The 25,686-nt window shown below is 42.6% G+C and overlaps 1 protein-coding gene across 2 annotated transcripts; it reads left to right on the top strand.

Moving 5' to 3' along the window:
* The first annotated feature begins 363 nt into the window (after positions 1–363).
* Positions 364–25,686, top strand: smoc2 (SPARC related modular calcium binding 2). 2 transcript variants are annotated; one of them, XM_008285311.1, is made up of 13 exons: positions 364–658; positions 7,525–7,687; positions 9,790–9,896; positions 10,136–10,235; positions 10,966–11,010; positions 13,217–13,264; positions 15,115–15,189; positions 17,357–17,543; positions 18,512–18,594; positions 22,485–22,584; positions 22,806–23,053; positions 24,751–24,788; positions 24,979–25,686. In XM_008285311.1, the coding sequence occupies exons 1-13, from the start codon at positions 584–586 to the stop codon at positions 25,000–25,002; spliced, it is 1,293 nt and encodes a 430-aa protein (XP_008283533.1). In that variant the 5' UTR covers positions 364–583; the 3' UTR covers positions 25,003–25,686. The 2 variants fall into 2 exon arrangements, with proteins under 2 accessions (XP_008283533.1, XP_008283534.1); XM_008285312.1 differs by having other exon boundaries at positions 10,966–11,001.

The raw sequence follows: 25,686 nt of genomic DNA on the forward strand, positions 1-25,686 counted from the left end.
TGATCCCCCTCCTCTGCTTCCCAATCGAACATCCTCATAATATCCTCTGGGGGAAGAAATGGTTTTCATGTTGTGGTTTTGAAGGAGAGGGAGGTGAAAAAGAAGAATACCTGACGTGTTTGCCTCAGCCACCAGCAGCAGACGGAGCCCCTCCAAACCTACACCTACCTACCTGCCCACTGGCTGGGGAACTTCGTGCATCCGATAAGGGATCTAGTCCACAAAATCAAGTATAGAGGAAAGGGGTGTGGAATTGGAGAGAGGGAGAAGGAGAGAAGAGACACTGAGGGAGGGGAAAAGGTCAGGGACACGGGGGGGGGGGGGGGGGGGGGTTTATCGCACTGCCAGAAATAAGGAGAGTGTCTACACAAACGGTTTGGCAGACGAAAGCAAGGAAACGAAGTGAAATAAACCAGCAACCCCCCTCTCTGACTCTGACATTTTGCGGAGGGACTAGTGTGGATTTTTAAAACTCTTTTCGACTTCTACCAGGGACATTTTTTGTGCTTCGGCGACGTCCAGGCAATAGAGTGAAGTTTGGACCGCGCGTAATTGGGAGCGTTTATTGCCACGCTGCGTCAGGATGCGCGTCTATCCGCTGCTGGTTTTCCTCTGTCTGCTGAGCGCTGGACGCGCTCAGAAGTTCTCTGCTCTCACGGTAGGAAGAGCCGAATAACTACCAGAATATTTGTCATCCTCTTCCATATGTAAAAGATGGTTTTAAAGTGGTGTTTGTGCATTCCATGCGTAAAAGTAAGAAGACCTCATTCTAGCAGTTTTACTTTAAAACTGAAGAATGTGTTTCTAAGGAAAGTCCTTTAAACTCAAGATTCTTGTGAGCTTTTCCTCTAATTATCTAATTTATTTCATGAAAATACTACTAATAACAAGCATAGGCATACATTTTAGATTCATCATTAAAACATTATGAAGCACATATTTAGGTAAAATCACTCCTAAAGAAAAGTGTTTTATTTTTTCAGTGTTTAATTTCTGATCAAAAGTCAGGAGAACACCAAGTAGAGAGCCATGTGCTGAAAAAAGAGTACTGTGTGTTTTCTGTTCAGTCATGTAAACTCAGTGTCTCTGTGGTTCTGGGTCTCTGCACAGTGTGTTTAAGCTCCTAGCTTGGCTGAGAGGAGCTGACTGATCTGTTAGCAGCATCGCTGTGGTTTGCCTTTAGTGCCTTTACCTGCCTGCCAGCTTCTCCACTCGTCTGTCTCTCTGTCTCATTACTCTTGTTATTCCAGTGACTTTTTAGAGGCTGAGCTGCCCAGAGTGATCAGCTCTGCTGCACTACAGCACATGGCATTGTTTACAGCAGCAGAGCAGCACCCTTTCCATTTTCCATAAAACTGCAAGAGAAAGTGCATCTCCAGTGGAATTTCATGGCCATGATCAAGTGCAGGTACAGTGCTAAAGGAGGATTGATAGAAAGCGGAATGTGCACTGTCAGAGGCTTCCCCCCCTTGATTTAGAGGTTGATGTGACAGCCACCTCCTCACCACCATTATTTATGGTTCGGGTGAAGATGCCTCAGTATCCAATTGGAAACAAATGGCCGTGAGTTGTTAACCTGCAGGTGAAGGGTCGGAGAGCTTGTCTCCCAGACGGCATTGTAGAGTTGTGGAATGTGGGAGGAAGTGTTGCACTGAACAGATGCTCCCCTGAATTGATACAGTTACACACAAGTGTGGAGATAACGTGTGTAATGAGTGCTTCTTTATAGGTGTCATAGGTGGTAATATTTACCCGGCAGTTAATGGAAAGGTTGCACAAGTACAGCTGTGTTTGGATATGACACAGCATCCATTATGTTCTGGATATGACTGTAAGAGTGAGAAGCTTCTCTATTTCACTGCATGTTTCAGCGGTAACTGTGTCTGTGTCATGCCTCCCCACCGTGGTTCATTAGAGCTTCTTCATTGGAATGGCACATGGAGAACTGGACTTTCTTTTACAGGACCTCTTGAGTGATTGATGGCTTATTGTTTGAGTGACACATGAGAGGTCATTGCTGGTTTCAAGAAAATATTTCCATGTGATATTTTGTGCATATTTGAGGTCGAACAGGCAGTTGGGATATTTGCCCAGGTTATTCATGAGGCAGACATTTTTCCATGGTTTATGGAAGTATGAAATAATGTGTGAGGAGATGAGGGCACACAGAACATTGGCTGTGTCTTTCTCAAACCTGTAAGGAGATTTTAAAATAATATATAGGCTCCGTTACCCCCTGTGCTTTCATAAAATTGTGCACCTGTCCAAGGAGGCGTTTTTCATCATCATATGACCATCAGTAGCGTTTCTCAACACCTCTGCTTCTTTTTAACATCGTTCACAGCAGTTAAATGCCTTTTTCTTTGATTGAGTCAGTGGCTGGTTAAAGGCTGACACTTTCTTCCCTTTCCACCATGATGATCCTTTTTGCATCCTTGCATCCACGAAGGAAATTCTGGCCAAGGCCATTTAACACGTTTGCCACGGCTCTCAGCTGGGGCCCCCATTGACCCTGCGGGGCTGTGGTGTGAGGGGCCTCTCGGGCCGCTAGAAGCGGGGGGCCTCCCAGCCCAGAAGGCCCTTATCAGCCCACAATGTGCTCTCTGCTGGAGGCTCGCCTCCTCCATACTCCATTCAATCCCACAATGCCGCAGAGCCAGGGGGAGGTAATAGGATTTGATTTGTATGCTGGTTGGTCTTGGAAAAAAAAATTCCCTTACACTCCGCTTGTCTCGTCCTCTCTCGCCTGTCTCTTGTTCCTTTGCCAACCTCTTGTATTATTTGAGCAGATGCAAAAAGCATCTTCCAACAGAGGTCACATAAAGAAAAAACAAAGAAATTGTGAAAGGAAAGAGAGCAAAATACAGAGAAAGACAAACAGAGAAAGTGAGAGCCAGCTGTCTGGAAGAAGACAAGAAAAGCATTTGAGCAATAAATAGATCTGAGTCTCTACAAGTTTCCTTTTATGATAAATCGGGGTGGAAGCCTGAGCTGCATGTAGCTGAGACGGAGGCCATCCATCACTCTCCACCGTGTTGCTGTGCATGATGTCGGTGCCGACTTGGAGAGGCTGGAATGAGACATCAGGGGAGTGTCAGGGCTCTGCCTCAGCCTCACCCATCCATCACCACGGGCCAAACACACAGAGATGTGCAGCAGACAGCTAGCTACCATTAGGTGTACACAGGAGGAAGAGGTCCTCAACACACCATTAGTCTTTGAAGCTTCTTCCTCTCACTGACTTTCACATCTTATTTGTTGTCTTCCTTCAGTGTGGCCAACTGTGACTTTGAAATCAATATTTGGATGTCTGATGGTGAATCTGGGTGGTTGATTTCACGGGTGGCTGATTTCATGGCTGACTGTGTTTTTCCATGCTGCGTTCTTGGAGCTTTATCATAAACTTGCTGTCACTTGGCGCTCTGCTGTGTGCTGTATAGTGGACATCTAGCAGGATGCTGCGCCGCTGAATGACTCTGTTTGGGTTGTCAGTCTGCTGGCTGGCAGGGGCTGATGCTGATAATGCTGGTGTAGTGTGAGCTCGGGGACGACCAGCTTTGGTGAGTGCTGGCGGGTCAACACCAAGCACGGCTGGATGCACTCAGACACTATCAATGCAGTTAGTGGCTTTGGAACGTCGCAGTCTTTGCAAAAACCCTCTTCGTGTGATCCTTCACAGCTGTGAGAGACAGAACGAAGGGTGAGAGAATTCAGCCGCTGCAAAAGGATGTGTGAAGACAGATGGAGGGTACCAACAGGACGCTGTGATCCAAACAGTCCAAGAAACTAAGAGACACTTACAGGGCGGGGCAGGAGATTTCAGGCAAAGACTGAAGTGGCAAGAGAACTAGAGATTTTCAACCAAATAGTGCTACTGTTCTATAAATGAAGAGTTCATTTGCAAAAACAGAGAACTCCATTCATGTAGATTTTTATTTTTTTGTTGTTTGCTTGAGATAATGTCAATCAAACTGAAGTTGAGTGGATTTGACTCAGTAGAAATGACATGACAAAATTAGAGATAACTTAAGTTTGATTGACGTTGTGTCAGGCAAACAATGGAAAAGTGGGTTTTCTGAAGGTTTGCGAAGATGGAATTTTCTGTTTTTGCAAATGAACTCTTCAAATATATTTAAAGTCCCTCTTCTGTCATTGATTAAATCCCTAAAAAACTCCTCTCAAACTCCTCTGTTTAAAGTTATAAGTTAGAAATGTTTTCCCTGGAAAATAAATAGGGGAAATTTTCTCAAACTTTCCCTCCCCATTGACAGGTTAGGGTTAGGCTCGAGCGCACCAGCTCACCTACGACTCTTCACAAACGCTGTTAAACTACTCTATGCAAACACCAATTCTTGAGAAGAATCATTTCATAGCAAGCCCCACCCTGCAAGCTGACAGGATTTCTTAGGTTTCTTGAGACCCTGGAAGTGTTTAGTTTATGAAAGTAATGTTGCATCTGTTTGAACCATTTGAATAAATTAATAAAATCATCCAGCCAGGCCCATTTTAATTTGCTGCTAAGTTCTAAAGTGGCAGCTTCTTTTTACATAACAATCAATCAAGAAGGCCAAACTTAAAAAGGAACATCTTCCCCACTGTGCCACAACTGCATACTGTTGGTCATTGGTTTTTAAGTTTCAAGTTTCTCTTTCTTGTTATCTCAGCTATATACAAAGCACACAATAAGGAGAAATTGCATGTCTTCAGGAGCATGGTGTGATGTGTCAACAGATATCATGTGCTGCAAGAAACAACAAAAGTGCAAACAAGATATCGTGTGACTTGAAAGGACAGCATGCACAGAATAGCAAATTAGATTCAGATAGCATTGTGTTCAATGAATAGTTCTGAATTTAAAAAAAAATAAAAAAAAATATATATATACAGTATGTGTGTATATATATATATATATATATATATATATATATACTGTATATATATATAAGTATTGGTGTTATTTCAGAGCTGATACCAATACCAAGTTTTTATTCTTTTTGATTATTATAATTTTATTAGTAGTAACGAAGGAGACTAAAACCTGATATTTTGAACCAATATACATTTGCACCAAAAAATAAAATCTTGGTGTCACAAATTTAGAATAACGCAAACGCTAATACGAAATTTATTTGCTATGCCTTTGTTTTTCTAATGTTTTAAATGTGCTTAAATAAAAAGGGAACTTTTTCAACATTTATCTTTCAGTGTAAATAAGCTGTTATGCATGTACATACCCAGTAGCCAATCAGGTACTCCTGTGGGCGGGACATTTCTCAAGTCCCCAGTAAGACAGAAAAAGGCAGCTGCAAAGAGCCAAAGTGTAAATTTTTATATTGAGATTTTATGAAGGATTCATTTTTAAAAACAAAAAAAACAACAACAACAAAAAACAAACAATAATCATAAGAAGATTGAATATGGGACCCAATAATCAGCCAATTGACAATCGGTCAAACCCTAGGACCTATGCATTGGTAGGTTGTTCAATGGAGGCATACTTATAAGTGTACACACTTCGGTGTATGGATGAGTCTTTAAGGCTAGAGTACTGACTCAGTGAGGTGGATATTATGTATGCTGAGCAGCAGCAAGGAGATATAAAATTCATTTGTGTGTATTTAAATTAGGCTCATATTCAAATGATTGAGACAGGTGATGTTTAAAAGTTCGAAACGTCCCATTTTTAGCTGCAGGTGTCGGGGACATCAGGGTGTGAAGGGACTCTTACAGCAGGGGCGGAAGAAGCTACTGCACAGTCTGGTTGAGCCTGCCACAATGTATAGAACTTATCTGGCTTGTGACCCTTTAAAACCAAAGTAATGTACTTGTCATGGCAGATTATGGCCATTAATATAATGTATAAGTTTCCTTTGTACATTGTTCAAGCTGAATTGTTTTAGTGACACAAAGACATAAAAGTATGTCTTTGAGTAATGACCACTATCTCAATTCTCAACACTCATCCTTCATCCCTCTTCTTCCTTTGTAAATAACAGAATGTAAGTGAAAGTCTCCCCAGATATGACTACATCTCTGCACCGTCAGGTCACTTTTTGATGCTTTTGGTCCTCCTCATGAAAACAAACAATTTTTAAAACTCACTAAGCAAGCCCTCAAAAACATTTCATTCAGTCCAAAAGACTCCCTCCTTCCCTCACGGCTGTGTTTGAACGGGCCTCCCCTCTCTGATCTCCACACAGAAAGATTTATGAGCAGGGCTGACAGAGTGGGCTGTATCTCCCCCACTGGCCCAGGGCGACTTGAGCTTCCCTGCCAACCCTCTTCCAGGTGCATGCAGCCCTGCAGCTCTGCTTGTCGGAACGCAGGGGGCTGCCACCAAACCTCATCTCTCACTTCATTTGTAAGATGTCAGACACAACAAATTTTTTTTTTTATTGCCAATCATCCCACCCTCTTTGTGGATTTTTTCTTCTCAGCCTGTATGTTGCCGTGCCATTTCTTTTGATCGCTCATAACAAGACTTTTGAGTGAGACTTTTGATAAGTGTGTGCATGTGAAACAGAGAAGGCTTCTGTTGGCTGTGAATACTTGACAGATTTTGAATATTTGTTAATCCTCTGAAAACTGAGCAAACACTTGAAAGAAAAATTGAAAATTGAAAGAAAAAAATGACAGTGTTTCACATGTGCACATATTTTTATTATAAGAAAAAAACAAATAGACCTCACAGTAATATTTATCTTTGGATATGAGTGACTGAAAACACCACCTGCATCAGTGTGAGCACACAGTTTGTTTTTTTCCACTCTGCCCATTATACCACCAAAATGAATGAATCACGCAAACTTTATGAAAACGCTCACACTGTAGCAGCACAAAGCTCACTGACATCTAGTTTATTCAGCCACTCATTCACTGTCTTTTCATTCATTGTAGCCGTCACAGCTTGTTGCTACCCCCCTTACCACCGCCGCCGCCCCATTGTGTGGCCTGGCGAGGGGGTTTCATACCACGGTGGCAGATACAATGGTGGCATTGACACAGGTGATCCGATGCGTTCAGTCAGGAGTCTGCGCCCTTGTTTCTCTTTTCATGGCTGCGTAAAACATCCTTAGGAGCAATTCCAGGTAAATACCTGTCCAGGTGTTGGCACAGACAAAGACAAGAGGCAGTGTCAATGAAGTCTTCTCCAGCTCTTTTAGACAAAGACAAAGCCTGACTGCACCCTGATAGGTTTGTAGTGACACAGACTTACCCTCGAGTCTGTGTATTGTACTGTTTACCACTGCCTTCTCGTGTTTTTACAAACTACTGCTGTACTGAAAGTTGCAAAACAGAAAGCAGCATTATAATTTTGTCAATGGACACCTGTCGTGCGACTGACTTTTTGGTGTTTTCATAAAACGTGTTCACCCTTACACAAGCTCCAGTTGCTAGTCTTCATAAATCCCTCCAGAATCACACCTGTTGTTGTGGAGATTGAAGTATTTTGGTGCAGTTCCCAGAAATGGCTCATTTAGCAAACGTTTTCTCTGCTTATCTCCGACTTTCTCACTTCTGCAGTTCCTGCGGGTGGATCAGGATAAGGAGTGCAACATGGAATGCAGCGGAGCTCCTCGCAAGCCCCTGTGCGCCTCCGATGGCAGGACCTTCACATCTCGCTGCGAGTTCCTCCGAGCCAAGTGCCGCGACCCCCAACTGGAGGTCATCCGAGGGCCATGCAAAGGTCAGGTCATGAGTCACGCTTCAGCACCGCCTGATGCTCTCAGATGCACAGAGGAGGTCACAGTTGAAACTTGTGGGTTAAATTCATTTCAGCATAATTGATTCTTTGAGTGCTGGGAGGACAAGTGGGGTTGACATGGCGAGAGTGGGTGAGTGGGGGTTCGCTGCTGCCTGGCTGGTTTCATAATTTCACACCATTTGGGTGATGAAGGAAGTGTCATTAATTTGTCAGAATAATAAATTATTTTGTTTTCAGTGGAAACAGGTTTCGTGCTTTGTTGCATCCCATATTAGCATCATGGGACCAAGAGCTTCCTCATTGATTTGAAATGGCCTCTGAAGTGAAATTATTATGCAGCCACGAGGACCTTTGAATGGAATATCTTCACAAGAATTAATGGTCTCATTTTCACCATGCTAGATGTAAAGCTCTACATATGTGACAGATAGATGTTTGGGGATGAAAAGCAAAAGGGGAAGGAGAGCCAGTGAGGTCAAGTAGCTCACAGACTCCCTCATTGTTAGCCGTTGTTGGAAGGAAGAACCCGAACACCCCAACGCTTCAGCCCCAAACTCTCTCACCCCCGCCCCACTCACTAACTCTATACTGCTAGTTCATCGCTCTACAGACTGGGGACAAGCCCCCATTCTTAGCACATTACAACATTAGCCCACTAATGCAGGGAATGTGACCAAAAAGATTTGCTTAAAAGGAAAGTCTCATATGACGGAAAAGCATTCCTCGATTTTATGCCCGTACTGGGTTTCCATGGCGACGTCTCTAAGCGGACATCTGGATGTGGTGGACAGCGCCGGGACACAGAATAGAGGTTTCCAGCCAGGAAGCTGAAAGGGACGAGAGTCCATGAAAGTCATATTGTATGCACCAATAACATCAAGTCTATAAGAGTTTGGACCCCCTCCTGCTTCTGTCTGCTTCTGGACGGGAGGACTGAAAGACACAACAACAGCAGCAGCAGCAACCGAGTCAGCAGCCGAAATAAACCAGAGGGCCTAATAGCACAGAAATGGGATTGTGTTTAAGGATGGTGAGAGTGGCACCACATTTGTTTTCTATCACTGCGCTCGATGATTCAAGTGTCCTGTCATTTTTTCCAGTCAGCGTTTCAGTCGGAGCCCCCTGGAGAAGGACGATGGTTTGGGGTTTTTCCACTGCAGCTAACTTTAGAGCTCCTCAACTCACTGTTTTCCTCCATCCGGAACATCCAACGTCTTGCCCCGTCTCTTCACCAGTGACACACACACACACTAGACTGAGGGAAACCAGTGCACATTCCCGCGCATGTGTCTAATGGACCATCTGCTGTACGCCAAGCCAGCATCATGCAGCCTGCTGACCAAACTGGTGAACGGTTTTAAACTTAAGCATGAGTCATTGTTTTAATGTGATTTGAACCTGCCAGACGAACGCCGTGTGGCAACTAATGTGTCACACCGAGTTACCATCAAACTCATCGCTGCCCAACATTTCTTGAGAGTTTGCACAGCTGCTTCAACTCACCTGGCCAAAAGCAGCAGCTGGAATGATAGGATGAGCCATGGTTCTGACTGTGATATGTGAAAAGACTTGAGGTGAAAAGTTGCTGACCCACATTTATATCAACAAGTACTCTGAGGAGACAGCTTGGCCTGAACTTAGCAGACGGTCGAGGTTTAGGAGGAGAGTGAGACAGACATTAAGAAAGGGTCAGGTTTTCCCTATGCATCAGCCCTTTTCTTGGGTGACTGGAATGTTCTACAGGAGCAGCACGAGCTGCCTCAGTCAGTAATGGCTTTACCACCAGGCACTGTGTAGGCTTGCCTGATTTGCTCCTAATAAGACCGGGGATGTTGGTTCTATTCCCAGCCACACAACTATCTGCCGCTTCCGAAACGTTTTGGATTGTTTCCCCTTCGTCTCTCCTCTCTTCCTGCACTTTTTTTTTTTTCATTCTTCATCATCTGCGAGATTCAACATCTTCTTCTGACTTTTTAAGTATGTTGGTTTCATAGTTGTGCAGCAAAGGAAAATAGTTAAGCTGTGGGTTGAGTCATGGGTCTCTGTGATGTGTAGTAATTCTGGTGATTTGCGGTGCTCCTCAGATACATCCAGATGTGTAGCAGAGAAGAAGTACACAGAGCAGCAGGCCAAGAAGCTTTTCCCGCAGGTCTTTGTGCCTGTATGCAACCCTGATGGCACATACAGTGAGGTAACAAAAAAAAAAGCACTCATAAATTACACTTGTTTTGAGTTTGAGGCGAAGGCACTTGACAAGCAAGGCCACAGTTTCATACCAGCGGTAACATTTTGCAGGAATTGGTCTTTTCTCCTGCACGAATTCAGCTGGTAATGAGTTTTTATGCTGTTCCTTCATATTTCTTTCATACAGATGCCCTTCCTACTGTAGCTCATGCTGACTTTTATGTTTACATGCGGTTTTTATTGCAGGTTCAGTGCCACAGCTACACTGGATACTGCTGGTGTGTCACCCCCAATGGCCGACCCATCAGCGGCTCTGCAGTGGCCAATAAAAAACCACGATGCCAAGGTGGGTAGAACCCAAAACCTATAATGGGTAACCCTCCATATTGTATAAACCTAAACACGCTGTGTTTTCAGTTCACTGCTCTAGCACAGGCATCTCATTTTGTAATAAGCTTGACATTTGGTTTCTGTAATTTTGTGTAGCAATAATGATAAATCGAATTCAACACAGCAAAGCGTGACATTCCATTCTTGTGGGGGGTGTAATCTTGAGTCCTGTGGGAAAGTGGTCAATGACTGGACTGCCGGCCACAGGGTTTGAAAATCCGTACTGCAGAGTTGAGCAACAAAGTTTAACTGTAAGGAATGTAAATGCTCTTGGAGGATAGTGTGTACCAAACAATCAAATAACCAATGCCACATGTCCCCCTTGTGCGTCTCTGTGGGGCTGCCTTGGAGGTTGCTGCTGTCTCAACAGTGAGAGGTCTCCAGGAGTAGCAACAGTAGTTGAAGCAGTGTTTGTCCTGTAATTGCTGACTGTATTGTGTACATAAAGTCTGAAAATTTCCTAAAATACACGTCCAACAGCATGAAGTGTTCGTGATCAAAGCCATTGCAAATATATTTTTAAGAGTTCTTGTTCTTCAGTTCTTACTTAAGTCTGGTGGCTGTTTGTTGTTGTGCGACAAACTCTTGAAGTATGTCAAGGATTTCCTATTTATTGTCTTTTTCAAAAAATGAAGTCCACATTGCGGTGGTAACTTTTTATTTAATCTGAGCCTTATACTTTTCAGGATCAAAACAGGAGAGAGCAACCACAAGAGAACCAGGTAAATCAGGTGAGACATAAAATTCAAGAAAAATGAACTCTCAGAGACACACCGAGTCCTCGTCAATGCATGTGTTTGTCCATGTGCATGTGTGTACCTATTGAAGCCTGCATGTGTTTTGTTCATTTGTATCTCTATTTGCCTGCATCTGTGTCGGAGATGTGCAGACGTGTCACCTGTTAAGGCTTGCCTTTCTAATATTTTGTCAATTCAATAGAGTGTAAGTAGCCTGAAGGCTCATATAAAAGCAGTCTGTTCCTCAGTGACAACTCTGAGGAGAGAGCGTGTGGTAAGCTTTCCTGCACACCGCCAGCAGCTACAGTGCCTACAACTGCCTGTTGTTTTTACCAGGCAGCCAAACGGCCCAGTGCAGCCAGAATGGAGGGACACTGACTTCTTCTCTAACTTTATCTCTCTCATCTTGTTTTTTTTTTCAGCCACAGTGTCATAAGATATAAGGAAATGTTCACACTTAATCCTCCAATCTACTTTCACTCTGTCTTTCATCAAACATCTTCCTTCTTCCAGATACAGAACCACTGAGTTTCCCTCCGACTCCACTCCAGAAATTGTATATCTTGCTCTCATCTTTTAAGAGACAATTTGTTTAACTGATGTGATTTGAAGGCTCACACAGAGTGTAATTTGGGTTTATTCAGATCGATTCCTTATGTGATTGTGTGTGTGTGTGTGTGTGTGTGTCTGTGTGTGTGTGCATGTTTGCATGGGAGAGAGAAAGTGCACATACATCCACTTGTGTTTGTCACATGGGTTATTCCTGTCAGTGTGACATTTATGTCTGCGCCTCTCTCTCTGTAAACAGTCTTGGGTATAGTGTCTGTCTGAGCCCGGCCAAGTCATTACACATAGATCAAGTGGGAATGCAAAATTTGAGAGAGGAGGAGGAATGGTGGGAAAGGGAAAAGAGCGAGGAAAGGAGGTGGAGGGGTGGGTTGTGGTTCAATCCGAGCTGGTTGGATAAACAGGGTGGTGAAAAGCAGAATAAACTGTAGGTTTGTGGTGTGCCAGCACTGAAAATAGCAGTGATTGCATCAATATTTTGATTCAGCAGAAGCCCATCAGTACCTAAGCATTCCACAGCGGCCTTCTGCTGCACTTTTTACTATCTGAATATCAGTTAAACACCAAATGCTGTGCTGTAAACCCAATTTTGCTGCTCAACTTGACAAATTCATTCACATGCTGGAATCATATGCAGCTGACGACTGACTAACAGCAGTAAAACTAATGCCCTATGACCACAAATAGCACGGGGGTTTCCTGGCAGATGCTAAAAGAGGTGTTACAGTCATGTAAAAGGCCACAAAGTAAAGATAGGTCATTAGTGGTTTATCGTAAATCCAAATCATAAATACACTTTTTGAAATGGCATTTCCATCCTTGAAGTGAGCTGAGTAATAACATGTCTGCCTCAGTCAGTCACACTGACTCTAAGTATTTTTATCCACCAAACGTGTTTGAGAAGATGAATGGCTGGCATAGCAAACAAAATGTAAAATCCTGATTTTGCAATAGAAATTTATTGTTGAAGCAAGAAGATTTCAACTTGAGCAGTGCTTGAGGAGCCATCGTTTAGAGATTCCCTGACTCCCTTACACATTAACGGAACTTTACTTTGAGGAGAAGGAGTGGCCCAATCTGAGGTTAACCACACCTACGGCTGTGGTTTCACCCTAAGCGGTTCAAAACCTCCATCCCTGTCTCCCTCCTGCCGCAAATCAAACAAACAGAGACCAAACAAACATACTCGATTCTCCCACCGTTAATTGGTTCATCTCAGACTTGGCTACTACATCTTTCACCCCTCATGTCTCTCACACCTTCACACAGCTCTCATAACCCAAATGCAGGCAATGAAAGGATGGAGAAGAACGTCAGGGACAACTGGTCCTAATTCTCTCTTCATTTATTATAACCGACCTCAATCTGTCCTCTGTAACATAACTACCTCCCTTGTTGCATGAAGGGAAACCACGGGGATATGTGACCACGTCACTCGCTTTCCTCATCTCTTCTCTTATTGCAAGTCACCTCTTTGACTTTTCATCACAACCCCTCTTTGTTATTTTCTTCACCTCTGCCTCCATCCTTCTTGACCGGGCAACGTGCAAATCTCACATAGTTAAGTGTTCTCTAATCTAGCTTACTCTCGTAATTGTAGTCTCCTTGCAAATATTCTCCATTCTAAATGCAGATGAGACCGGCCTAGTGGTGGATCCACAGCCTCCTGGAGATGAAGAAGGTGAGTTCTTATTCATTAGACCGTGTGTGCTAAATGTTTGATACTGTGCCTGTGTTTACTGAGACTCTGCTAAGTGACTCGAAAGCAAAGTTCCAAAACATCCTTAAAAGGGAAAAGGAGTCTGAACATGAGGCAGTTGGAGTACCGTGCTTCCAGAACGGTCACTGGGGAAAATGTGATGCTAAAAAATGTTTATAGTGATAAACTGTGAAATATTTTATAGACAACTTCTGTACAAGTGTGTTTTTACTCTTTTCTCCCCATACATTTGATATTAAAGCAAATATAGTGGGGAATGTTACTAAGTATATTTAGTCGAGTATTGTACTTAAGGTATTTATACTTCTTGTGAGTCTTTATTTTAGTGACACTTTATATTTCTACTCCAGTACATATGGGAGGGGAAAAAATATTTTTGTATTCACAGCATTTGTCTGACAGCTTTACTTACTAGTTATTTAACAAATGATCATTTCTGCACTCAGAACATATGAACATGATATGATGTTTTGTCATTACTTCAACCGATGCAATGATTTTTCTTTTTTTTCATAGTCCAGCCTCACAAATATAAAGATTTATTGCTTTTAAAAACAGTTTTTGTCAATTTAATGTGAAAATATATTGAAATTTTGACATTTGGCCTCTTAGTTGGAAAAAAAAAACAAGCATAGTAGAGGCATTTTTTTCAGCGCTGGGTAGTTGCGATGGCATTTTTAACTATTTTCAATTTTTATAAACAAAAAAAATCAATCAATTAATGGAGAAGATAATCAGCGGATTAATCCATAATGAAAAAGATGATTAGCTGCAGTCCTGTACCTAATAAATTGCTCTATCTCAACCAACTGCAACAGCAAAATCTTACTTTTACATTAATGCACGAGTGATAATAACCTAATGATGCCACAGGGGACGTTTTTCTGTACTAAGCACTTTTTAAATACTTTAACTATATTTTTCTGAACATGTTTACAAATGATAACTTGGGTAACAATTTAAATGCAGAATTTTTAGTTGCAACAGAGTATTTTTACGTTGTGCTATTAGCACTATTACCCAAATAAATGATCTGAAAAACACTGAAAGCATGAGTGCAATTTTTGTCTTGTGTTTTGGGGATTTTTTGCCTTTATTTAACAGTGGAGAGAGACAAGACATGCAGAGAAAGAGAGTAGGGAAATGGCATGCAGAAAAGCATCAAACCGACTCGTAATGGAACCAGGATTCCCAGTTAGAAGTTATATGTACCCTGACCACGCAGCCATTTGATCATTATTTTTGTTGAATAATGCAGTTGCAGCTGAGGAACAGCAGTAAGCGTTAAAACATAGTGTAACTGTAGCAGAAGAATAGAAGATTTATTAAGCTGGTTGTAATCTGTGTTTTACAGAAATATTGATCTCGCTGGTTAACATTTTATATTGTGGTTTTACTATATTCGCTTCCAGTAATCTCCAGCAGGCAGAGGAAACAGTTTCCTACATTTCTAGTTCAATAAATATAACCCATCACTGTGAACAGAAGGCAAAGTTGCATTTGAGCACTTAAATCAATCTTTTATATATTTCAAAGACAGTCATATTTTATGATTCCATGCTGATGTGACCATTTGACAAGACTCACAGCAATAGATTACACTCTGCCGACCCTTCTTTCTGCTGCTTTATCTCTGGTCACAGCTGTTATATGTAATTTACTCTCCTCATCCACTCCAGTGGTTTGAGATACGATAACCTTGATGTACATTTTCCAGTCTGTGAGTTTTGGAACCACCAGGTTTGGCTCAGATGATATACGAGTATGTTTCGGATTGAAGCTAATAAAGCTGTCTTTGCGATTTCTTTCAGACATGATTTCCCAGTACCCCACTCTGTGGACGGAGCAGGTTCGCAGCCGACAGAACAATAGAACCAGAGCACCATGTGAGTTTCAAAGACCGCTTTTTCTTTAATGATGGCTATCGGGTGTTTGCAAACCTCAACTGAAAGCATTCTGTGTTTTTCCGACTTGTGTGAGCAATCATGGTTTGAGGCTGTTCCTGTCTTTTAAGGACAGATGGTGGGTTGTGAAACCAATACATCTTGGTGTTGGAGTGCGTCAGGCTTTGAGGATCTGCTTCTCTGTGGTTCTTCGCATTGCATCGTATCTGTAATTACCAGCACATGGCACAAACACAGGATCTGCTATTCTTTTGGCTGGTCCATCCCACTCTCTTTTTGACACACATGCACGATTATCTTTTTTATCAGTTGCGCCTTTGCTCTTGGGGAAATATGTTGCTTTTGGAAATATTTAGCTTCTAGTATAAAACAATACTTTTTTTATGCTGGCCTAGAGATGAGAACCCTCTGTGCATGTGTGCATTTGTGTGTGAATCCCATTATCATAATTTACAACCAATAAAAAGCCAGAGAAATGCAGCATTGATGGTTTTGATTACCATGTGCTCTTTGGGGTATTGGGGTGAAAAAAAAAACACCCACCCCAACAAAGAGAGGCCATACAGAGGAACTGGAGCGAAGAGAGTCAGTTGAGAAAGCGGGGAGGCATTTCATTTGGTCTCTTTTGTGTGGGTAAAAATCACTAATGAAAATAAACAAAGAAAAGGGATATCCATAATCCTGCAGCAGCTTCCGAGCCTTGAGGCCAGCACCAAAGAGAGGAAGCGATTGGGCGATGAAAGCCCTCATGGTCAGAAGAGCTCCTCTTCCATTCTCGGGTTTAATGCTCATATCTCTGCTGGAGAGCTACAAGGCAGAGAGAGTGGCTGCTGCACAAAAAAAAAAAGTCTGATTAGATCCTGCTGAGGTTGTGCAGAATCTCATCTCTCTCGCATCAAGATCACCGCATTCTTTGTATGTGTGGATAGAAGAAAGGATCACAAAATACTGCGTTCTTCCTGAGAATATTGATGGCATAAACAAATAGCTCTCCGGTACTTTACAGTATCCTGCAGTGGTGTCAGCGTGTGTGGGTGTGTGAAGGCAAAAAACCCGACTGACCACTGTTCTGCCTTTGTCTTGTCTGTTTCTCTGTCTGTCATACACATCCACAAAGGGCAGTTGGGTATCCAAATATTTACTTAACTTGGGGCATAGTTAGCTGTACTTAGTCATTAGCCCGTTAATGTCCGTAAACAGTGCCATGGGGAGCCGATGTAGCAGTCTACACACACTGTCTCCGAGCACTTGGCCTCCACCCCTTTGGCTTCCTCCTCCTCCTCAAGGATTTTTAGCAATAGCTGTCGTAAGAGAGCAGCTTTTTGGTTTTAAATGGAAATTAGTTCAAACTTACTGCATGAATCCAAATGTGTTTGCAAGATCCGGTTTCTTGTTTCTTCAGATTTAAACTTGTATTGAGTGTGCGTGTGCTCATTCACACAACTTAGACCACCTAAGTGAATGCTGACTTTATGGGGAGCGTGTGTCTGTGTGAGCCAAGTCTGGTGGTTTCACTTAGGGCAACATGTACCAGTGATAGACACCTCATCAAAACCTGCCATGAAAGCGCATAACGACAGTTGCATGAATAAACCCCAACTGTGCTTCGTTCCCGGCTCACGAACAGCCTGTTATACCTTGATAATGGAGCCCTGCGTCACTCTCCGCAAGGTTTCTATGCAGGTCTCCTGAGACGTGCTAATCCGCAGCCACAAACCTCCCCTGGTATAGATAGGGGTCAGTGGTTGCCGACCCTGTGTCTCCAACCATCCCCAACTACGCCAATGGACTTTGTGTTGGGGTTAGGGTGGATGCTGGTTCAGGGTCTCTGATCAGTGACAGTACCTGTGTACCTTGATAAATAGGCAAAAATTGTCCAATTTTTTATTTTTTTTTGGCTGGTCTTTATTACAGATAGATCATTCAAAATTATCAATAATTCTCAATACTGATTTGAAAATGTCATTGTGACAAATTTTTCAGTTATATCGCCTAGCCCCAGTTTCACCTCATGCAACAAGGGAGACTACCTCAGGGATTACTGTTTCTAATTGTCACTTCATTTATTGCAGTAGACTTCAGTCCGTCCTTTATGTTCTTCATCACATTGCCTTCACTTTCCTGTGTGACCCCTGATGTCTATTTCCAGCTTCATCATGTGACCAGGAGCAGCAGTCTGCCCAGGAAGAGGCAAGACAGCACAAGAACGACGCTGTGTTCGTCCCAGACTGTGCCCAAGGAGGACTCTACAAGCCGGTCCAGTGCCATCCCTCCACTGGCTACTGTTGGTGTGTGCTGGTAGATACCGGACGCCCCATACCAGGGACCTCCACCAGGTGGGTCAGACATCACCTATGTAACACCCTTGTGTTATTTGGCTATTTTCGTGCTTATCTATGATACTCTTTCCCCCTAATTCACAAACATTCCTGGAATTTATTGTTCAGTTCTGTGTTGCTACATAAAGCAGGTGAGTGATCATTAGCCACGCTAACAGAGCAGAGTGGCCAGAAGATGGAGCGTCTGGAGAGAGGACGACCCCTTGTGCCCTTTAGCAAACATCTTCCGCACTATAATATCCTAGAACTATGCTAAGCACTATCTTCACACAGGTTTGCAACCGATTTGAAATAAACCGACTTTCAGACACAAAAAACAAATTTCTCTGTTTGAAATTTGTTAAAATGCACGTCTGACGTAAGCATGCAGATAGACAACTCCATTGCTATGACATGGAGTGACTCAGTGGTCTGGTGAGCGGCAGGTCAGAGGTCAGTCAGGCTGGCAGAGTGGGACACTGGTACACTCTTATTGAGCAGCATGGCTGGGTATCAAATTAACAAGGGTCCAGGCAAAGTGCCAGACAACACATTAGCACACATATGGAAGTGTGGATTTTCTTCCTTGTTCCAGACCAGCTTTTGGTCCAGTCACGCAGCAGCGACTGGGGCTCTGTTGTCTCTTCAAGGGAGGCTGTGAAAGCTTCCTTGTGTCCCACGCTCCCTGTCTGCCTCTCTTCTTCTATCTCTCTCTTTCTCACCCTCCCTCCTCATTACTGTCCTCATACCAGCTCCAAATCCTTCCCCTCTTTTTGGATGTGTTTCACAGCCCCTGGTTTGCCACAAAACAATTATTTGAATCCCTAAGATTTAACTGTACGGGGTAATTGGAAAACATGGGATTCCTTACTGATTTTATGATGATGCTAGTTTTACTGCTATAAACAATTCCTTTCACCCATTTCACCTTGAGTAAATTGACGTTTTTATGGGGGTTTTTTCACATGGCTTATTTTCTGTTCCAGGTATGAACAGCCAAAATGTGACGGCAATGCCAGGGCCCACCCAACTAAACCTAAAGACCATTACAGAAGCCGGCATCTCCAAGGTAGGCCTCTAAAGACTGGACTCAGTCTCTGTTTTTCCTCTTTGTTCAGACCACATGGTGAAGTTCTTCAGCAGTCGACCTCCAACTGCTGCTGCGCTTTCAAGGTTGTGATAACAGTGCGAGTGTGTGTGTTGACAATATAAGCACTCTTGGTCAAGGAAATGTTTGATAAAGAGTTGAGGATTGCCAGATACTGTTCTTCACTGGTCAATAAGCAGGGAGACAGAGACGGATTGGAGGGAGGATTAATCTTCAACTGACACGGGAGATGGATGATAGTGTGATGAAAGCACAGTGGAGAAACAGCAGGGAGGTGAGGCACAGATAATGGATAATAGGATGCCAGAGACAGGTACTGATACTAGGATTGATAACAGAGGAGATAGCTAAATTGAGGGCGGGAGATCAATTTGGGGGTTGCGGTCGTGCGGTGGGCTTAGTTACAGGTGAGACTGTATTTACTAGTGAGGATTTGACACTTCCAAACCATATATTTTTACAGTATTTACAACTGGATAGGAGTCAAGACGGACAAAACGATCAAGTGACACTTTATTTAAAAGCAGATTTTAAGAAATTTTAAAGCAATAAAATGCTTGATCAGGTACAAAGACTGCTTTTACTAGAGAGCCTTCCAAAAAGAAAAACAACAGATTTAAAAACAATGAGTGTGTAAATTCAGTGATAAAGGATGAGGTCGGGGTGGTTGGACAGGTCAGCAAAACATCAATGTTGTGTCACAGCAGTGTTGTATTAAGATTAGTGTAGGTTTCTCTCAACCATGACCATATCATCTGTAGAAACCTTAGTTATTTAAACGAAAATGAAATTTCCATGCTATATTGTGTTGCTGATACGGAGTGACAGATCATAAAATGCGTAAATGTGTGTGAACAAATTGGCACTGACTGCTTATTTTGCTCTTGCTTTACCTTCTAGCATATAAAAACACCATATGGATGTGTTAACAAAGTAAAACGGAAAAATAAAGATTTTCACCAGAGGGGGTGTTTACAATAATTGTTAAAAAAAATTCTGTTTATATATTCCACTCGCTGAGCTGCTTAAAGTGTCATCATTTACCTATTCTACCTACTAAAGTCTTGCACAGGCAAAGCTTCACAATGCATTGGATGGAGTGCATTCACTTTTGTTTTCATCTCTCATAACTGCATGACTTGCCTTGTCATCAAACCAATGATAAGTGAAGTAGAGTTACAGCTCTCAGCTGCTGCCTACAACCAAATCACAGTTTAAAGCTGAACGGTACTTGGCAAATTTGCTGTTTTTTGGTGGTTTGGTAAACATTTTATTAATCCAGCAGCATGTGAACAGAGTTGCCACTGTTCCTTCCCATCCACAACTGTTTATGTAACAGTGTGCCAGGCAAGAGCTGTGCTCGCTGCTTGCAGGTGCTGCATTTAGCAACAGAGTTGCACTCCGTCTCTGCTCAAGCATCGGGGGCCTCTTGTGCAGTTTATATAAAACAGAGGGATAGACTGTCACAGATAGATACTTATAAAACCGACAAATGTTGCTCATCTTTGCTCTCCAGTGGTGGTGGTGTATGTTATTGCTTAGATATTGAGCAGGGATAATTATAGTCTGTAAGTGTTAGCTCAAAGGGGGTGGAAAGGGTGGAAAGGGGGTGGGGGTGAAAAACAGCCACAACTATCCCTTGAGAAAGATCTCAAGCCCAACTGAACACCTCTTAAACACGTCGTGGTCGAACAGAAAACAATATATTTATTCAGGCATGCAATCACCTAAAGCTCACACAAGTACACAGACTTCATTCTGAACCTGTCAAAGAAACCTGCAGCCTATCAGCCAGGTTTTCTATTATAAAATATGCCAGGATATAGTCAAAAAAACGCAGCATCTTGTTTTCTTTATGAGCAATTGCGTCAACGGCTGTAAACCCTGTTACTGTATGAACCAAGGATAATTATAAATGTTGCCTTTACGTTGCTGCAGCCCATTTGCTGTTGAAGCGCTGGTGTTGAGAGGTTTATGGGGCGAGATGCGAGAAAGGAGCAACTTGCCCTGGAATAGGCAGGAAAGGAAAGCTGAGTATTTGGCTAGCGCTCTCCCCAGAGCAGGATCATGGGATAGCATTGGGGCAGGTATTGGGAGCTGTGACTGTGAGTGCTGACAGTTCGCTGCCCCAACACTGCTGCTTATTGACAGTAACACACAGACACACACATGTAAACATGCACTTACCGGCCAGCTTTTCACAGATATATGGAGGCTTTTGAATGGTGGTGCAGCTCAGCTTTTCAACAAGAAAAACTGAAATCACTTAAGTCTTTCTACACTTGATTCCATCCTGCATCTGTCAAACTTAGGCATTACATAATTGTAATCATTATGGAATAAGACAGCAGCCTTTTACTGCTGCAGCCTTGACCTGAACGGAAAATGGCCAGACTCAATTTCCTTTGAATGACAGAAGGCACATTTGTCTCCTGCCCTTCAGCTAAACAGTGTCCAGACAGACAGAAGCTGATCTGTCCCACCCCCACAAGAAAAACCTTTGCTGCCAAGAGGAAAGGAATGGAGCATTACCTGATGGCTTCCCTTTTGAATGAACACCAGACATGCTCAGATTCCTGCAGCATTACGGAGAGGACGTGTGCTCTCCATGAAAAACACTAAGCCTCAAACAAGTCCAACTGCATCCCACAAATCTCTCTCCAGGCAGAAGCCAGATAAAAAACACTTTGCCTTCTGAGGATGCAATTGTGTGGCTGTCTAGACTAATTTACCACAAGAGGCTCCGCAAGGCACCAGTTTCACTATTAACAGGTGGGTCAGATATTTTATTGGGCTTGGGCCAGGGACGGCCTCCTAAAATTTTAGTGCAAGTCTGTTCAGCGTGTAAAGGAGACTGTGGAACAGTTTGGACATGTGAATGTTTTAACCCTCGGTGCAGAACAGGCTGCTGAAGCACTGAAAGGTGGGGTAGAAGCTGGGTGTTTACGTCGATGCTGGTCGCCACCTGTTAGAGGTGCAAAGCATGCTATTATCTCCAACACAGGAGAATCTGGCCCCGCAGGCCTGGGCCATAAAAAGAGCAGCAAACTGTGGAGAATTTCTTCTCCTCCACAGGCACAATAGCAGAGGGAAGCTGGACAGTGAAAAAGAAGAGAGGAGCTGGGACTGGAATCCAGGAATCTCTTTGGCCTCTGTAGCCTTCAGCTCTTCAAGAACAACCTTGGTCTCTTCACTCTTAAAACTATACGGCCAAACAGACAATTACTGTCATTAGGGTCATTTCACCTCTGTTGTCCCTCATTTTAATTTTTTACCGTCATTCTGCATGTAATAATGCTTCACTGTTGGTTTTTAGTGGGACATTAATGATAGATTAATTAATAGGCTAATTATGTTACCCTTTATATCTCTTAGGTTTTGTGTCCCTTGGCCTCTGGATGCATACCTTTAAATCAGACAAAATCCTAACTAACAATGTGTCTGTCAGCCTCTTGTCCATACATACAATTTTCCACAACATCTTTTGTGACTATTGCTGTCAAACCACTCAAGGGCCTCCAGGATGATTGGCAGGTATACCCTCTTCCACCTCCAGATGAGGGGAGGTCTGATACTTTATGAGAGCGAGTAAAAGATAACTGTGAGAGTCTTGGGTTTATTTTCTCCTCTGCTGTTTTTATGTGCTGTTCACGGTAAAACTACGCTGCCTGTTACATGACGTCCCTCCCCAAACATTTATTAGGCCACCTATGATGGCACGGCAGCATTCCACATATTTGTAAACCGGTGGACAATTTTTCTTTGTTTTGCTGATTATACGTACACTTACTCCATATTAACTGCATAATTCATGCTCTTACACACTCCTGTATCTGTGCTTCATTTTCCAGGCTGTCCTGGGGCAAAGAAAACAGAATTCCTGACAAGTGTTCTCGACGCGCTGTCGACAGACATGGTGCACGCTGTCACAGATCCAGCATCCGCCGGAAGGTATGACATTTAGAAGGGGATAAGTTCATCTTGCGATTATTTATGCATTATCAGTGGGTTTAGCCATTCAACACAAAGTCCCAAATTTATTCCACTCTCCCATTTTGGTGAGATTGAATACTGGGATAGTAACTAGACTCCATGGAGTTATTTTAGATGCATGCAGGCATAGAGAAGTGATTATTAGCTGATAAATTGATAACTTGATACCTGACCTTTAGGATGGCTGAGCCCGACCCCAATCACACCCTGGAGGAGAGGGTTGTCCATTGGTATTTCAGTCAGCTGGACAAAAACTCCAGTGGTGACATTGGGAAGAAGGAGATCAAGCCTTTCAAACGCTTCCTGCGCAAGAAATCCAAGCCAAAGAAGTGTGTTAAGAAGTTTGTGGAGTACTGCGACATCAGCAACGACAAGGCGCTGTCTCTGCAAGAGCTGATGGGTTGTCTTGGAGTGACCAAGGAAGACGGTAAGCTGAACAACACAGCTTGAAGTCTGAATGCATTCTTCTACTCAAAATCATTCTTAAATTGGAATATTGATGGACTAAATATTATAATCATAGCAGTCAAATGACACCTCAGAATTAGTTTGTACATGTGGCTCTAGTAACCCTACCATGGTTGAAGGGATTGTTTTCAAAACTGAAAATACAAGAGCACAAGGTAGGTGACGGATTACAGAGTAACTTGTCTTACTTTTAGAATCTTTGCAGCTCTGGATTGACATGATATCAAGTGTGTAAATATCAAACTTTAGGTCCCTGCTGTAGACTTTTTGAGTCACAGAGTTTTTAGTCTGCTGCTGAAGCAAAAGTATAATATAAAAGTAATAATTAGTTATACTGTACAACACAATAGAATAGAATAGAATAGAATAGATCCATTATCTATCTATACACCGCTTAATCCTCACTAGGGTCGCGGGGGGGCTGGAGCCTATCCCAGCCGACTTATGGCGAAGGCAGGGGACACCTTGGACAGGTCGCTAGTCTATCACAGAGCCACACAACCAAGCACACTCACATTCACACCTACGGACAATTTAGAATCACCAATTAACCTCAACATGTTTTTGGACTGTGTGGGAGGAAGCCGGAGAACCCGGAGAGAACCCACACTGCACGGGGAGAACATGCAAACTCCACGCAGAAAGATTCCGGTGCCCCCACCGGGACGCGAACCGGCAACCTTCTTGCTGCGAGGCAACAGTGCTACCAACTGCGCCACCCTGCAGCCCAGAATAGAATAGAATAGAATAGAATAGAATAGAATAGAATAGAATACTTTATTGATCCCCCATTGGGGGAAATTTACATGCCACTGCAGCATCCAAAAATATAGAAAGTACAAGAAAATAACAATAACATCAGTTGTCACATCACCTGGTTAAAGTGATGGTTGTTGGCTAAAAATGAGAAGCCTACTTTGGTCTACACCAGTGTGAAAACAGGTGCTCAATAGGCAGTTTTTAACTGTAGGAACTTGCGAGCCATTTTCGGGTGTCCTGAGCATTTGTGCATTTTCCAGTCGCAACAACTGCTCCTTTAGGACTTCTTTAGGGCCATTTTAGGAGAATAAAAAAGTCCAAGGTAGGTGTTTCTGAGCAGCCCTGTACAAACAGCTTTGTGGGGCTGAATGCTGATTGTTCAAACCTGGACAAGACAACCCTGATGGGTTAAATTTGGAGTGGACAACGACCACCATTTTTTCTACCGTCTCCCTACAGTCCTGTCTCCCTATCATCAGCATCAATGAATGTAAAATTTGTCATGTTGGCTAACATAATAAGCCTCCATTGTTCCATTTCCTGCATGCACATAGACCTAGAGCGACAACCAATTACTACTGTTTGTCATTGTTTGGTTAACATCGCAGTTGTCACTGTTGGATCATACACCACAGTGGAAACAGAAAAGGGCCCGTTCTTGTAAACCTTTGTGTCAACACGTCCCGTCTGCAAGTTCCTGCAGTGGAAAGCCAACTACTGTTTCAAAAATTGCTAGTAACTTCAATGATAAATTTGCCACTGCAGCCATTGTCACTTGTATGTAGTGCTTGATTGGGCAGTTTGTAGTGTAGCAGTTCTGAATGGACAATGCTTGTTGAAGGGTCTGTACTCTATGGAGCTAAGTGATTCTCTCAGCCTGTCACTTTTGTCTTACAGGGGCCAAACCAGGAGATGGCTTATCTTCCAGTAAACTAGTAAGTAAAGTCCTGCTCCCGTACTGGTGAATGATATGGCTCTAAGAGAAACTAGCAGCACATTTAACTGTAATGCTGTTTTATCTATTTTTACTGACAGAAGCTTACAGTCATTAAAAAGTTGTCAGACTAAGTGCAAAGAAATGAGGGCATACGTCCAACTGAAGTCATCTTAATTTCCTCTCCTCAGAATCCCTCAAAGAAGCAAGGTTAAGCCTGACAACTGAGATTTCCCCTTTTCTCACGGAGAATCTGCCCTGACCAATCGGCAATAATGGAAACCATAGTATTTGCACTTTGTACTTTAAAAAAAAAATGTAAATTCACTTTGTAGAAATAAGGTATTTAAACAGACTGCTGAATCTGTGAATGATGTAGTTAGCGTTTTATGTCCTGACAAACAAAAAATATTTTACACATACAATGTATGTGTCCTTTGTGCGTTTAAAAAAGTGTGCTTTTCAAAGTTGTACAAGTTTTCATGTTTGATGTTGTATTTTGTGCCCCTTTGCGAAGTTTACTTTTCCTTTCATGTTGATGATATTAAAGCGGATATATGGATAGTTTGCTACACGGCTACAATAACTTAGACCATGCCATCTCTCATGTACTGACCTATTGCATTTTTTCCTGTGCTTTGTAAAGCAGTTTGCAAGAATGTTTTAAAGATACATCATAAAAACGTCCTACATGTTCACATATATTCATGTTTATTAGAAATAAAGAACTCTTTTATACATTTTGTTCTTTGCGAGTGTCAAAGACGCTGAATTAGGTCAGCAAATTCCTTTCTCTCTAATCCAATTAGTCTTCTATATTTTTTCTCGTTATATAAATCTTGTAATGTCTTTGCCATTTTGTGTTTTCTTTTGGTGTCTTTAATAAAACACCTTGTTGA

This window comes from Stegastes partitus, unplaced genomic scaffold (genome assembly GCF_000690725.1).
Source record: "Stegastes partitus isolate 25-593 unplaced genomic scaffold, Stegastes_partitus-1.0.2 Scaffold396, whole genome shotgun sequence".
In the NCBI taxonomy this organism is placed as follows: Eukaryota; Metazoa; Chordata; class Actinopteri; family Pomacentridae; genus Stegastes; species Stegastes partitus.

What these genes read in the sequence shown, in the direction of transcription:
- smoc2 (XM_008285311.1), top strand. Translation starts at nt 584, where the DNA reads ATGCGCGTCTATCCGCTGCTGGTTTTCCTCTGTCTGCTGAGCGCTGGA. An exon ending in AGAAGTTCTCTGCTCTCACG is followed by an intron (nt 659 to 7,524) that starts GTAGGAAGAGCC and finishes TCACTTCTGCAG; the next exon opens with TTCCTGCGGGTGGATCAGGA. An exon ending in GCTTATCTTCCAGTAAACTA is followed by an intron (nt 24,789 to 24,978) that starts GTAAGTAAAGTC and finishes TCCTCTCCTCAG; the next exon opens with AATCCCTCAAAGAAGCAAGG.